Below are 14957 nucleotides of genomic sequence, written 5' to 3'. Positions count from 1 at the left end.
TCACATTTAGCTACGCTATTTCCTTTACTCCTCCCCAGCCCACCTAATCTGTCCTCATGTTGTAACTCCGGTTGCTTTAGCGGCAGACACATGGAACCAAACGCTATACAAATGGTACAGCACAATGAAGTACGGAGTTTGGTTAAAGGAGACTCATTCATTCCTCTGCCTGATTAATTGTGTAAAAATCCTGTCATGTACATGCCACTATAAATTAAATGCGTAATCTCCTTTTTAACCGCATCTGACAGCAATGGATAGCTTATGGGGCGCTTGAATCAATAGAAGGGGCTTACTACCCATGAGCGCTGCATCGAATCATGCCATAATTACACTATGTTCATGGAATCAATGGCCTGGATCACACCCAAAAAACATGCACACAAATGCCATTTATTGAGCAGGCTATTTGTCAATAAATATCCCCAGGGATGAGTTTCTCACACACTAGCACCACCCTTCCCTTTTCCATTTTAAACCCTCTCCTTTGATCCCTAACTCCACCTCGTCCTATTTTCTGTACTAACACCTCAAATGCTCTATGTTGCACCTGCAGTTTGAACCAGCTTTGTGTTATGTAAGCCACATTACACTTTGAGTGAAACACTGCTTGATTATCCGGTCTCGATTAGTGTGCAGGAATGCTACTGTAATACCAACTTAGATGCGATCATGCCGTTAATACCAAATTAGACAAGTACTGTTTGTTTGGAGGGGAGATTGGTTGGTGTACTGCTACCATACCACAGCAGGGGAGGTGTGTGTGCGAGGACATGGTGATGTACCACAGAGAAGGTGAAGTGTGTCGCAGCGTTGGCTGCTGTACCAGGGAAGATGCAGTGTGTGGGCGGTAGCCCCGGCTGCGCAGGTTCAGACGGTGTATAGACGAGTTTGCTGCTCCGCGTTAGATCAGATAGCGTGCGGCGGGTGTTGGTGCCACTGTACCCCATCAGATGGTGTGGGCAGATTTTGCTGAGTCATGAGACGATGCAGGGAAGGAGTTTGCTGCTGCTTTTCAAGGTCACTTGAGATAATTACGTGGGGGTGTCGCTACTGCAAACGAGCATATGATATATCGCAGTGCTTTAAATGGGCCGGTACTGAGTACCGGCACTTTGTTTTTATTTTGAGAGGGAGACTACCTGCACTTCTCAGAAACTATTTTCCATTTCAAGCACTGGATATATGTAGGGTGAGGCGCTGCGCTGTACCAGAGAAGCAGAAGCACATCCAACGTGGTGCTCCAATTGTACTTTTGCTGAGGTACTTGGGAGAGATGCTTCTACATTCTTGTTTACATGAGGCAGGGGATGCTGTTGCTTTTCCGGATCAGATGAAGTGTAGGAGCGGATGCCATTGCTGTGCAAGGCAAGAGGAGGTGGGTGGGTGGGTGGGCGGATACGTTTCTGATGTATCAGGCAAGGAGGCGTGTGTGGGGAAAATGGTGCTGCAGAGGGTGATGGGGTTGATGCTGTGACTATACTGGATCAGATGAGCTGCGTGGGGGATGCTACTCATAGTATCAGATCAAAAGGTATGTGGTACGATGTGACGTTCACAGAAACAAATCAGATGAGACTATAGGGGGTGCATCTGTTATATCAGATGAAGTGTTGGGGTGAGGGGTGCTGCTGCTGTAGCAGATGAAGTGTGCATGTGTAGTGGGCGGGTCTTGTTGATATACCAAATCAAATGAGGTGTGTGGGTGGTGTTGCTCAGATGAAGTGTATGGGTTAAGGAGTTGCTTCTTTTGATTCTTAATGATGTTTGCAGTGTAGATTTTGTAGGAGTTAAGATTTGGGAAGGTGTCAGCTATTGACTGTTAGTGTATCACATTAGACGGGTAAGGGAAGTTGCTGTGCTGGATGAAGTATTGCAAGGAGCTCTGCAGCTCAACTACATCAAATGTGAGGCTGCATAAACTACACCGAAGGTCAACAAAAAAATAGGTACACCCACGGAGTGAACTGTGTAATGTTTTTGCTGCACTTGCCGCATATGCGGCCCTCTGGCGAATAACTGGCATATTGCAATGAATAAAATAAAAAAATATATATAAAAAAACTGATGCTATCGCAAACGGAACAAATGTAATTAAAAACGCGAGATGAAAGGGTAACAGAGAATTTGCAAAAAGTTAAATGGTTATGTCTCAGTTGTTGATAAGTATATTAAATCGGGATTGGGGGAGAAACTTTGTTGAGGCAGTATTAACGCTATTTCTTGGAAAAAAACTATTTCCAAACAGATCTGGTGAACCTGTAAAGTTTCCGTTCCAAGAAACCTTCGTAGGTTGCCATTACATAGGGGTCACTTTTGTAGCAATGTGTTCTGGTGACAAAACAGAGATAATACTACCCCTGAACCACACGATTTGCCTTTTTATGTCATATTATTTCTAATTACTGCCACATTATTGAGTTTCCCACTGCCACTTGATTCCAGGAGCTCCAACTACACCAGATCAGGCCTGACAGACTGATACAGAGCAGATCGGATACGGGGTGGGTTGGGGGAGGCGAACTGCAGTAGTTCTGTCAAATTAGATGAGGCGGGCGGCTACACCGGATCAGATGAAGTGTGTTTTGCGGCTGCAACCAGGGTGGATCAAGAGTACGGTGGGATGCACTCTATGAAATCGTATTGTTTGATAAAGTGATATACAATTTGAAATGTGCGCGGGGATGTTGCTCGGCCAATGTGAGGGTTGGCGCTATAGCACAGTATGGGTTGGCGAATGAGTGAAAGAAAAACTGCTGACCCAGACTTGGTGTTAGGGGATGGTGGCCGCTTCCACCGCTAGGTTTTGTCAATGGTTTCTGATCTCCCGAGCCCACTCTCCCAACTGCACCTGTAGGTTCCACTCAGCGGACTCCAGGAAGAAGCGCGCCCTCTCCTCCTCGGCCCCGGTCACTGCCACAAACTCCCGCACCGCCTCCTGTTGTAGCTGAGCCATCTTCAGTGTGCGCCGATCACAGCGCTCCGGCGAGGAACAGCCGCATGCGCTCTATGGTTCCCAGCAGCAACTCTATGATTCCCAGGCACAGATCGGCCACATCTCTATGGTTACTGAAGTGAGACTGTGCCGGTCTCCAAAGGTGACGGACGGCACAGAAAACTACTTCCGGGACAGACGGTTTTTGTATGATCATGGCGAAAGACCTGTCTCGATGGCTGTTAAAATATATACAGTCCGCTTCTGTCCGGCTTAGCATCGTTGTTGGTTAACGGGTAGCGTCTCGGCACGATTAAGTCAATAGTATTTTTTTAACAGTTTTTACGTTTTTTCACTAGGATGTGTCTAGTGAAATGTTCCAACTCTCGAAACAGACACAAAGGAAGGATGTAAGACTAGAAAGCTTTATCCTCTCTGCCCCGTTGTTAGGCAAGGGCGTTGCACATAGCCAGTCTTTCCAGAAGAGTAATATATCACGCTATGTAGAAACTGTTCAGGTCGGAGCAAATCCAGCTACAGAGGAACAGTCTTGAAAGGCTTCACATGAAAGTGCCTTAGTGTTTTGTCAAACACGGAGGCTCGTGTTATTATGCTGTCTCCCTTGTTGATTTATTGCATTGCAGCTAGATATCAATTGATTTTAAATACAATGAAAACACTACAATACCCAGCACCCCTGGTTCCAAACTACAAATGGAGGCAACACAGCTGAGTCATAACGATATAAATATGCAAACAGACCTGATTCATGCATGAGACTCCTGATTTTTTTTTATACCAAAAGCATAGCTGCCAAGTTTTCCATGTGTAATGCACTCTTGTAGTCCCGGTTTTTTTCTTTGAAATCTGGGACTTCTGAATCCAAAGAAAAATCATGGACTGGCTCACTCAAGACTTATCGGAAATGTGGAAGAACAGCAAAATAGCTTTATTTTAGGTGTCTCCAACCTGAAAGTGCCTTTGCTTCAGTAGAAATTAACAGGAAATATGCATTCCCCTGATTTTTTTTCAAAACCACAACTTTCCCGTTCTAATATTTGGCATGTATGACATATACCCCTGTAGTAATGAGACAGGCAGTTAAGGAGCACAACGTGTTTATTGTCAATCCAGCCTGCCAAGTTTCCCATTTCCATGTGTGATGTGCTGATCCAGTCCAGGTTTTTTTTTCTTCGAATTCTGGGACTTGTAGTTTTGTTTATTCCATTATAAAAGAAGGCCACAAGTCCCAGAATTCAAAGGAAAAAAAACTGGCTTGAAACAGCACAACACGCATGGATCTGGGAAACTTGACAGCTATGTCACTTGCTTCGCATTTTTCCACAGAAAACTGTAATTGATGAAAAAAAAACATCAGACCATGTCAACATTCTCAAACAGCGCGCAAGACTTGTCAAGGAAAAATCGTCTGTGACTGAGTCTGTGTAGTTGGTGTTTCAAGAAGTTGTGGATAGTCTAGGTAAGTTGAACGATGGCCAACTTAAGGAACGTGTTCCAAGTACACCGGGTCCCGAATAACACAAGGTAAGTCAGTAATAAGACCCTGATAAGTCTCTCCCTGTCTCTTCAAACAGTCAAAGCCATGCGGCATCCAAAGTATAAGGATCTATACTTAGGAAACTCCAATTACACAGGCTCAGTCAGAGACGATTTTTCCTTGACAGGTTTTACAAGTTTTCTTCATAACTTCAGACTTGGAAGCCTTACAGTGAATTAACCATTTGAAAATCCATCACTGCTATTTGTACAATTATATTCTAATAGGGAGAGACTTATCAGGGTTTTAGGGTGGTATTACTGACTTACCTTGTGTTATCCTGGACAACGTGTACTTGAAAGATGGTCCATAGCTTGGCCATCATTCATACTTACCTACACTATCTAATAACTCATGGAAACACCAATTATACAGGCTCAGTCAAAGACAGTTTTTCTTTGACAAGTTTTATGGGTTTTCTTCATAACTTTAGACATGGAAGCTTTACAGTGAATCATCCTTTTGAAATCCGTCACTGCTATTTGTTCTTTTATATACTTCTAGCCTTGAAAAAGTCACAGATGGTGACAAAATACTTGACTGCTGTTGTCTTGATAATATATGCAATTTGGAGCACAGAATCTTCCACGTTTCAATAAAACTCACTTGATTGGACTTATCATATATGAATCCTTACTCTATGGACTTACAATTACTTTTGAAATACCATTTGAGTGCTTCTGTATCTTTATGTAGTCTCTTATAGAGTGGACCTATTCGACCATTGTTGTTGGTGCCTTGGTATTAGGGCATGTGATACCTTTCAAGCATCACCCTAATTAGCTGTGTTCTTTGTTTACATTACCACATTTACGTTTGTTTAACACAAAGGGCGATTTATAAACCACTACTACTTTTCTGTATAGAGAGTTGATGTATGCTGGGCCCAACGCGTGGAGGGCCTTGTAGCTGTGTGTCAGCATCTTGAACGGACATCTCTTCAGGACAGCGAGCCAGTGGAGGCACTTGAGATGGGGATGAGATCGGTCCATTAGGGTAGGTTGAGGATGAGTCTGGCCGCTGAGTTCTGTATAGTCTGGAGGAGTTGGGTGATGATTCTGGCATAGAGGGTGTTTCCGTAGTCCAGCTGTCTGATGACGAGGGCCTCAGTGATGGTTTTTATGGTGTTGACGGGGATCCATCTAAAGATTTTTCAGAGCATGTGGAGGGTGTGGAAGCAGTCGGAGAAAACTGCGTTGATCTGGTGCTTAATGGTGACATTGCTGTCCAGGATGATGCTGAGGTTGTGGGCGTGGTCTGCAGGTGTGGGTGTTGGTCTGGGGTTGGTGGGCCGCCAGGTGTTGTCCCATGTGGAGGTGTTTTTATCAAAAACCAGCACATCTGTCTTCTCCGTGTTGAGCTTCAAGCAGTTGGTCCTCAGCCAGTCAGCGACACTTGTCATGGCGTTGTGGAAGTTAGTTCTGGTGGTAGAGGGGTCTTCTGTGAGCGAGAGGATGAGCTGGGTGTTGTCTGCGTAGGCTAGGATGTTTTAACTATGGGATCTGTAGATGCCTGCTAAGGGTGTCATGTAGGTGTTGAATAGGGCGGGCTGAGTGATAAGCTTTGAGGGGCGCCGCAGATAATGCCCTAGGGTGATAGGTGGATTCTCTGGGTGCGTGCTGTGAAGAAGGATGTGATGCATTTGAGGGTGTGCCCCTGGATGCCGGTGTGGTGGAGTCTTTTGGGGAGGGTGTGGTGGGATACAGTGTCAAATGTAGCTGAGAGGTCTAGGAGGATCAGGGCAGCTGTTTCACCCCCATCGAGGAGGGTTCTAATCTAGTCATCGAAGGCTCCGATCAGGGCAGTCTCAGTGCAATGGTTGGCGCAGAAGCCTGTCCGGTAGGTTGTTTTTGTCAAGGTGTTCATTGAGCTGCTGGTTGATGGCCCTCTCTAGGACTTTGGCAGGGAGTCCTTGAGGAGTTGGTGGTATTTGTTGAGGGCTGACTTGAAGATGGCCTTGTCTGTGGGGTCACTGCTAGTGCGCCACTGTCTTTCTAGTCACTTGAGGTTGCGTTAGATGGTCCTGATTTCTGGTGTATACCATCTGGCTTGTTTGGTGGATCTGCTGGTTTTGACTGGCTTCATGGGGACGGCTCTGTTGCTGTAGTTGGTGAGCCAGGCAGAGAAGTTCTGGACGGCCTGTTCCACGTTGGTTGCAACGTCAGGCTTGGTGGTGTTCAGGGCGTCTGTCCATTGGGCCTAGTTCACTTTGTTCCAGATGTGGTGGGAGGAGCACAGGGGCCTGGTAGAGGTGCTCGGGGGACCTGTGATTGTGAAGCGCATGATGGTATGGTCGGTCCAGGTGAGTTCGTGACATGGCTGTACTTGACTCTGTTGCTGGCTGTGAAGATCTGGTTCAGCGTGTGTGCTGCGATGTGTGTGTGGAGTAAGTAGACCTGTTGGGTGAGACCAATGTTATGCTTCCCAGGAGGTTTGTTTGTGGAGTTGATATCTTTGGAATCTTTGAAGTGGAAGTTGAGGTCACTGAGGAAGATGTAGTGCTCGGAGTGTATAGCTAGAGGGGCAATGAATTATGAGACACAACACAGATACTGGGGTGCGGTCCTGGGGGTCTGTAGACGAGGGTGCCTCTGATGGTCATCCTGCGTTAGTTTGGAGTTGGAAGTTGAGATATTCCATGATGGTTGAATGCCGTCTTCGGCGGTGGTGCAGCGGAGAGTTTACTAAGTGTTGTCAGCTTTATTGCCTATTTGAATGATAATTCCTTATCTTACTCCCCTGGCAGCGAGCAGCACTCTGTGAGCTTGTCTGATTTGCTGGGGCTGCCTTTTTGAGCAGAGTATTTTCCCTCTCTCCAGCTTCCATGCTTACCCTCATTTCCCCAAGGACAGTAACAGTGGAATACACAGCATTTACCAGAGCTGGTATTTGATGTTTGCCTTTCTTTGCTGCACTCCAAAAGCACCCTTCTACAGGCTGCGTCCCCACCCCAGTGGCCTTTCAAACCATGCCTCGTCTCCAGAGGCTATTCTGACTATGCCTCAGACATCTCAAGAAAACTAGCCCAAACACTTACAATGGGTTTATTACTCCTTCTTTCACAGAATTCGAATGTTAGAATCTTTATTGTTTTTAAATCATTTTTAGAAACAACACAGGACTTTATTTCAAACTTTATTTTCCTGGAAAATACCACGTCGGACCCCTTACGAAACCAGGTAATGAAAACATTTTTCAGACAAAATGTAAAAAAAATTAATTCATAACTCAGTAAAATGCACAGTTAATGCTTTTATGGAATGGAATGTAAGAAATATAGACCCTCATAATAACATTGGCAGTAAAAACCGCCTTCCGCTGTGGCGACGGCCGCCAAAAGACCGTCGCCACGGCTACCATCCGTCCGCCATATTATGACCACAGCTGGATTTCCGCCACAAGAAGGACGGAAATCTGGCTGTGGCCATACTGGCGGATGGCTGTAAGGTGGCGTTGATACCACCAGCAACGCCATGCCAGTAGACCGCTGCCAGCCGTATTATGAAAAATAATACGACTTGGTGGTGTTCTGCTGACGGGTGCTGCTGGCGGTAGCTGCGCCCCGTCCCGCCTCCTGCCGGAAAAACCCCTGAATCCGGGTAAGTCGGGTCTCTGACAGGGAAGTGGGGTGAGGGGTGTTGTGTGGGGGTGTGTGCATGTATGTGTGAGTGTGTGCATGAATGCGAGTGTGTGTTTAGTGTTGTTTGCGTGCGTGTATGAATGTGTGTGAGTGCGTGTATCTATGGAAATGTGAATGCGTGTATGTATGGAAATGTAAGTGAATGGAAATTGGAATGATTTTCTGCATGTATGTATTGATGTGTGTGCGTGAATGGATGAATGCATGCATGTATGCATGTGTGAATGAGTGTGTGTGTGAGTGTATGAATAGGGGGTGGATGTAGGGGGGCTGGAGGGGTATGGGGGGGCCTCCTATCAGTGACAGGGAAATAATTCCCTGTCACTGATAGGGCCTACCACCATGGTTTTCGTGGCATTCGCTGTGGCGATAGGCAGGGACATAATACCGCCGGCGGCACAATGGCGGCCGCTGGGCTGGAGATTGTTATCTCCAGCCCGATGGCTGCTACCGCCATGGCGGTCGGAGTGGTATATTGGCGGGTTGGCTTCAGCCTGTTGGCTGTACTATCGCCACATTAGCCCCGCTCCCCGGGGTTATAATGACCCCATAATCTCATCAGCCCAGACCTTAATTGCTGGTCAGAGCAGGTCTTAACAACAAATCTCATACAAAGTCTGATTCATGTGGCCTAATTCTCTTCTAAGCCTAAACGCAAAGCAAAAATCATACGTTGTCTGTTCGTCAAAATTGGGCCTTCAGATTATGCAGGAACGTCTGCATATGAGTTCTGAAATCGTCAGTAATTCGAGGGGGACAATTCCTCAGATGACAATTGCTGTCTGTCACAAAAACAATGCAAAAAAATGTAGGAGTGAACTGCATTCTAGAAAACAACATTTACCAGACCCTGCTGACCAATATGACAGTGATTTGGATGCTTTGACCCAGATCCATGATTCAAATTCACACCACTATCATGATGTGGACCTCATTCAGTTTGGCTTGATTTTAAATTTTAAATCAAGCCAAACTGAATGAGGTCCACATCATGATAGTGGTGTGAATTTGAATCATGGGTCTGGGTCAAAGCATCCAAATCACTGTCATATTGGTCAGCAGAGGGGAAGAGAAATTCAACCTCCTCATCAGAAATCTGCAACGTTTCAGCAAAACCTTTGTTCAAACGGTCCTTACTTCTTCAGCCAATATCATCAGTTTGGCCAATGATCTTTCACATGGAGGAGTACATAAATATATGCAAAAATGCAAAGCCCTTTAGACAAATTAATCAGATATAAACTAAGGTCCGAGTATCCCAGGCCTTTAACGGGCAATCAAGTCCTAACAATTCCAGTTACAGATGCAGAGTTATTGACTTTCTTTACCAAAAATGGCAAATACTCGAAAGGTACTTACAACACAAGATAACAAGGGTATAGAATGCCAAAAATGCTCGCACATCCAACTAAATGTGAGAACAATGTCGTTGAAAAAGGTCCTTTGTGATAGCAAGTGTCCGAGATAGGGTGGGTGCCAACCCGGTAGGTACACCTGTCCACCACAGGTGTCCAGAGTTACTGTCTGCAAGGGCAGTCAGTATTGACAGATAGGTATATAGAATACCAGGGCACACCGTAAGCAGTCCTGTGTGATAAATCCAAGTGGTCGTTCAGTCAAGGTCAAAGACAGCAGCTAAGGTGCAAGTAGAGTTTATTGACAATGTGCAAGGGTAATGCTAATATCCAGACAACAAATCCACTGTACAACAAGCCGTCAATGCATACAGCAAACAGCCGACACGTGTTTCGTCTCCTAGACTTTGTCAAGGCTGATATAGTAAGGATCAAAGAGTATTCAAGCTTTAGAGTAAAGGTCCGCCATCCAAGGCAAGTAGAGGATCCGACCTGGTCCGGCCAAGGATATCCAAAAAGGTGAGAAATGACAGTGGCCCTGATAAGCCTGTTCAAGACAATGGTACAGTGCCGGTTCGCGTCACAACGACTTACCCTTGCACATTGTCAATAAACTCTACTTGCACCTATGCCGCTGTCTTCGACCTTGATTGAACGACCACTTGGATCTATCACACAGGACTGCTTACGGTGTACCCTGGTATTCCATATACCTACTCAAAAGTTACCGACAGGGCCCGGGTGGCCTGTCAGGATAAGGTGCTTGATGCCATGGACCCCTCATTGCAAAGATTTTTGATTTGGCATCAAAAGCAAAGGAAGGGAATATAACAATATACTTTGGAAATATCCAATTGGACACAAAGAGTGCAGGAAGCGTAGTGCCCGCAACAGGAAATGCCCCAAAACACAACATGGACACATCACATTTTCCCAAAGTAAACCAACCTGTTTTTTGCAAAGTGCCTAGCTGTGGATTTTGGCCTCTAGCTCAGCAAGCACCTAGGGAAACCTAGCAAATCTATACATGTTTTAAAACTAGGCACCTAGGGGAATTCAGAATGGTGTGACTTGTGGGGCTCTCACCAGGGTCTGTTACTCAGAATCCTTTGCAAACCTCAACATTTGGCAAAAAAGCACTTTTCCCTCAAATTTCGGTGATAGAAAGTTCTGGAATCTGAGAGGAGCCATAAGGTTCCTTCCAGTCAGCATTCCCCCAAGTCTCCCAATGACAATGGTACCTCACTTGTGTTGGTAGGCCTAGTGCCCGTGACAGGAAACGCCCCAGAATGCAACATGGACGCATCATATTTTTACGTTGACAACTGATGTATTTTTTGGAAAGTGCCTAGTTATGGATTTTGGCCTCTAGCTCAGCCAGCACCTAGGGAAACCTAGCAAATCTATACATGTTTGGAAACTAGGCACCTAGGGGAATTCAGAATGGGGTGACTTGTGGGGCTCTCACCAGGTTCTGTTACCCAGAATCCTTTGCAAACCTCAACATTTGGCAAAAAAACACTTTTTCCTCACATTTTGGTGATAGAACGTTCTGGAATCTGAGAGGAGCCATAAATTTCCTTCCACTCAGCATTCCCCCAAGTCTCCCGATAAAAATGGTACCTCACTTGTGTGGGTAGGCCTAGTGCCTGAGACAGGAAACGCCCCACAACGCAACATGGACACATCGCATTTTTACATTGACAACTGACATGTTTTTTGGACAGTGCCTAGCTGTGGATTTTGGCCTTTGCTCAGCCTACACCTAAGATGACCTACCAAACCTGTGCATTTTTGAAAACTAGACACCTAGGGAAACCCAGGATGGGGTAACTTGTGGCACTCTCACCAGGTTCTGTTATCCAGAATCCTTTGTAACCCTCAATATTTGGCAAAAAAAAAGCACTTTTCCCTCAAATTTCGGTGATAGAAAGTTCTGGAATCTGAGAGGAGCCATAAGGTTCCTTCCAGTCAGCATTCCCCCAAGTCTCCCAATGACAATGGTACCTCACTTGTGTTGGTAGGCCTAGTGCCCGTGACAGGAAACGCCCCAGAATGCAACATGGACGCATCATATTTTTACGTTGACAACTGATGTATTTTTTGGAAAGTGCCTAGTTATGGATTTTGGCCTCTAGCTCAGCCAGCACCTAGGGAAACCTAGCAAATCTATACATGTTTGGAAACTAGGCACCTAGGGGAATTCAGAATGGGGTGACTTGTGGGGCTCTCACCAGGTTCTGTTACCCAGAATCCTTTGCAAACCTCAACATTTGGCAAAAAAACACTTTTTCCTCACATTTTGGTGATAGAACGTTCTGGAATCTGAGAGGAGCCATAAATTTCCTTCCACTCAGCATTCCCCCAAGTCTCCCGATAAAAATGGTACCTCACTTGTGTGGGTAGGCCTAGTGCCTGAGACAGGAAACGCCCCACAACGCAACATGGACACATCGCATTTTTACATTGACAACTGACATGTTTTTTGGACAGTGCCTAGCTGTGGATTTTGGCCTTTGCTCAGCCTACACCTAAGATGACCTACCAAACCTGTGCATTTTTGAAAACTAGACACCTAGGGAAACCCAGGATGGGGTAACTTGTGGCACTCTCACCAGGTTCTGTTATCCAGAATCCTTTGTAACCCTCAATATTTGGCAAAAAAATCCACTTTTTCCTCACATTTCAGTGATAGAAAAGTCTGGAATATGAGAGGAGCCATAAATTTCCTTCCACCAAGCATTCCCCCAAGTCTCCCAATAAAAATGGTACCTCACTTGTGTGGGTAGGCCTAGCGCCTGCAACAGTAAATTCCCCAAAACACAACATGGACACATTACATTTTCCCATAGAAAACTGGTCTGTTTTTTGCAAAGTGCCTAGCTGTGGATTTTGGCCTCTAGCTCATCCCGCACCTAGGAAAACCTAGCACACCTGGACATTTCTGAAAACCAGAGACCTAGGGGAACTCAGGATGGGGTAACCTGTGGTGCTCTCACCAGGTTCTGTTATACAGAATACTTAACAAACCTCAAAAGTTGGCAAAAAAAACACCTTTTCCTCACATTTTGGTGCTGGAAAGTTGTGGAAACTGAGGGGAGCCACAAACTTCCTTCTACCTAGCATTCCCCCACATCTCCTGATAAAAGTGGTACCTCACTTGTGTGGGTAGGCCTAGTGCCCGCAACAGGAAATGGCCCAAAACACTACGTGGACTTATCAAATTATCAAATACACAACTACCTGTTTTTGCAGGTATAGGGTACCTGCATTTTTGGTCCTGGGCTCAGCAGCCATCTAGGGAAACCTACCAAAATCAGACATTTCTGAAAACTAGACATCCTAAGGAGTCCAGGAAGGTGTGACTTGCGTGGATCCCCCCATGTGTTCTTACCCAAAATCCTCAGCAAACCTCAAATTTAGCTACAAAATCACATTTTCCACACATTTCTGCGTGGGATCACTACACTGGCACAAATATCCTACCACCTAACGTTCCCCTCAGTCTCCTGATATAAACGATACCTCACTTGTGTAGATGATCCAAGCGCCTGTGAAAGGGAAAAGCCAAAAACATGTCGAAATTGAGGGGGAACCAAAGCAGGCCCAAAAGGACAGTTTGAAAAAAAAGTTTTGGCAGAATTTTTATCGGTATAGATGTGACAATGCTGGGTGGTAGGAATTTTGTGGATTCCTGCACATTCTGGAAGGTTCCATCAAGGAAATGTGGGAAAAATGTGTGATTTCAAGCAAAGTTGGAGGTTTACAGAGCGTTATGGGTAAGAAAATGTTGGGGTATGCATGTGAAGCACACCACCCTGGACTCACCCAAATGTTTAGTTTTCAGATGTGTCTAAGTCTTGTAGATTTTTCTTCATGGCAGCGTCCCAAAGTTTAAAAAGTGCAGCCCTCACCATTCAAGTGGGACAATTTTGAGAGTTAGACAAGCTCTCATGGCCCAAATGTAAAACCAAAACCCAAAATAATCAAATGTCCTCTTGCTTTCCCTTGGGATAAGATCTTTTTGTGTGCGGGGGAAATACTGCTACCCCATCAGTTGGGGTGGGGGCATAACCATGCCCATACTTTTGGTAGCCACCACCCCACTATTTTTTTGTCAATTCCCTGGCATCTAGTAGGCTTTTTGTCCCCCCCGGGAAGTGGATCAGGGGTAATTGCCCCATCTGCCCACCGGTGGGCAGCACAACTTTGTCCCCATTTATTTGGGGTGGGGGTAAGGCCATACTCTCACCCTCTTTTTTTAAAAATCATTCTTCCCTGGTGTCTGGTGGGCTTTCCGCCCCACCTTGGGGGCAGATGGGCCTTACAAAAACAGACCGATTTGCCCCAAGGGGGCCAGAAATGACCAACAGTTTTGTGTCCCCTTTAGGGGGCAACCATTGGCCAAGGGGCCGCCCCCCCAAAAAAAAAACACAACTAAAAAATCCCTGGTGTCTTTGTGGCTTCTGGGCCTGAAAACCTAAAAATAAAAAATAGGCAAATCTGCCCCCAAGGTGGGCATAAATGGCCCTTAGTAATGTGCCCCCATGGGGATCGACCCTTGCCCAAGTGGCCACCCCCCCAAACATAAAACACACACACAATCCCTGGTGCCTAGGTGGCTTCTGCCCCTCTTGGGGGCAGATGGGCCTAAAACACATAGGCCGATAGCCACCAATCATGTGTGCCCTTTGGTGGGGCAGCATTTGATGATGTCGGCGAGCTGCGAGCGTGCCAACATCATCAGATTGGCGATGGGGGAGTCGGGGTGGAAGGGGAAGAGATTCCCCTTCCATCCCTTCCCAGGGGAGGAGAGGGTGGGAGGCCTATGGGGGGAGCACTAGCGCTCCCCCCATGGGCCAGGTGCAGTGCGAGCTGGTCTCGTCCTCGGCACACGGCACACGGCAACCGTGGCCGAAGGCGAGACCAGCTCGTCCCAGGCACCCAACAGGTTAAAGAAAGGGGCTTAGGTTAAAGTGCACAAGGTTAGGAATGGAACAGTATCAATGAGGAGTACACTAGGAGAAGAATTAGACAAGTTATGTAAGGAGCATATCATAAAATAAATTTATTCATCTGAATGGTTGTCACAGGTGGTTGTGGTTCACAAACCCAATGGAAGGATAAGAATGTGTGTAGATTTTGAATTATTGTGTGTAGGCAGATCGTCATCCTTTACCAAACATTAGTGAGATGTTAGCTATGACTGTTTGGCCACGATATTTACAACACTAGATTTATGAAGTGCATATCACCAGATTCCCCTTCATGAGGAATCAAAACATTATACATCATTCATGACACCCGAGAGGGCTTTCTGGTATAAACAGATGCAATTTGGGAAGATTTCTGCTTAGCTGTATTCCAAAGAATCATGCACAAATTGATAAAAGATGTGGGAAACATAGGGGGTTATTCTAACTTTGGAGGAGGTGTTAATCCGTCCCAAAAGTGACGGAAAAGTGACGG

General features: G+C 45.9%; 1 protein-coding gene across 1 annotated transcript in view; it reads right to left on the bottom strand.

The window, feature by feature from the left end:
• Positions 1-3009, bottom strand: part of NSFL1C (NSFL1 cofactor) — a 66630-nt gene extending 63621 nt beyond the window's left edge. The window contains exon 1 of the mRNA XM_069243296.1: positions 2852-3009. Within this exon, the coding sequence (XP_069099397.1) occupies positions 2852-2956 (105 nt within the window). The 5' untranslated portion in view covers positions 2957-3009. The remainder of the gene's footprint in view (positions 1-2851) is intronic.
• Positions 3010-14957: the final 11948 nt, after the last annotated feature.

Source organism: Pleurodeles waltl, chromosome 7 (assembly GCF_031143425.1).
Source record: "Pleurodeles waltl isolate 20211129_DDA chromosome 7, aPleWal1.hap1.20221129, whole genome shotgun sequence".
NCBI lineage: Eukaryota > Metazoa > Chordata > Amphibia > Caudata > Salamandridae > Pleurodeles > Pleurodeles waltl.
Note: the sequence above shows the minus strand (reverse complement) of the source record. Positions and strands in the feature narration are given on the sequence as shown.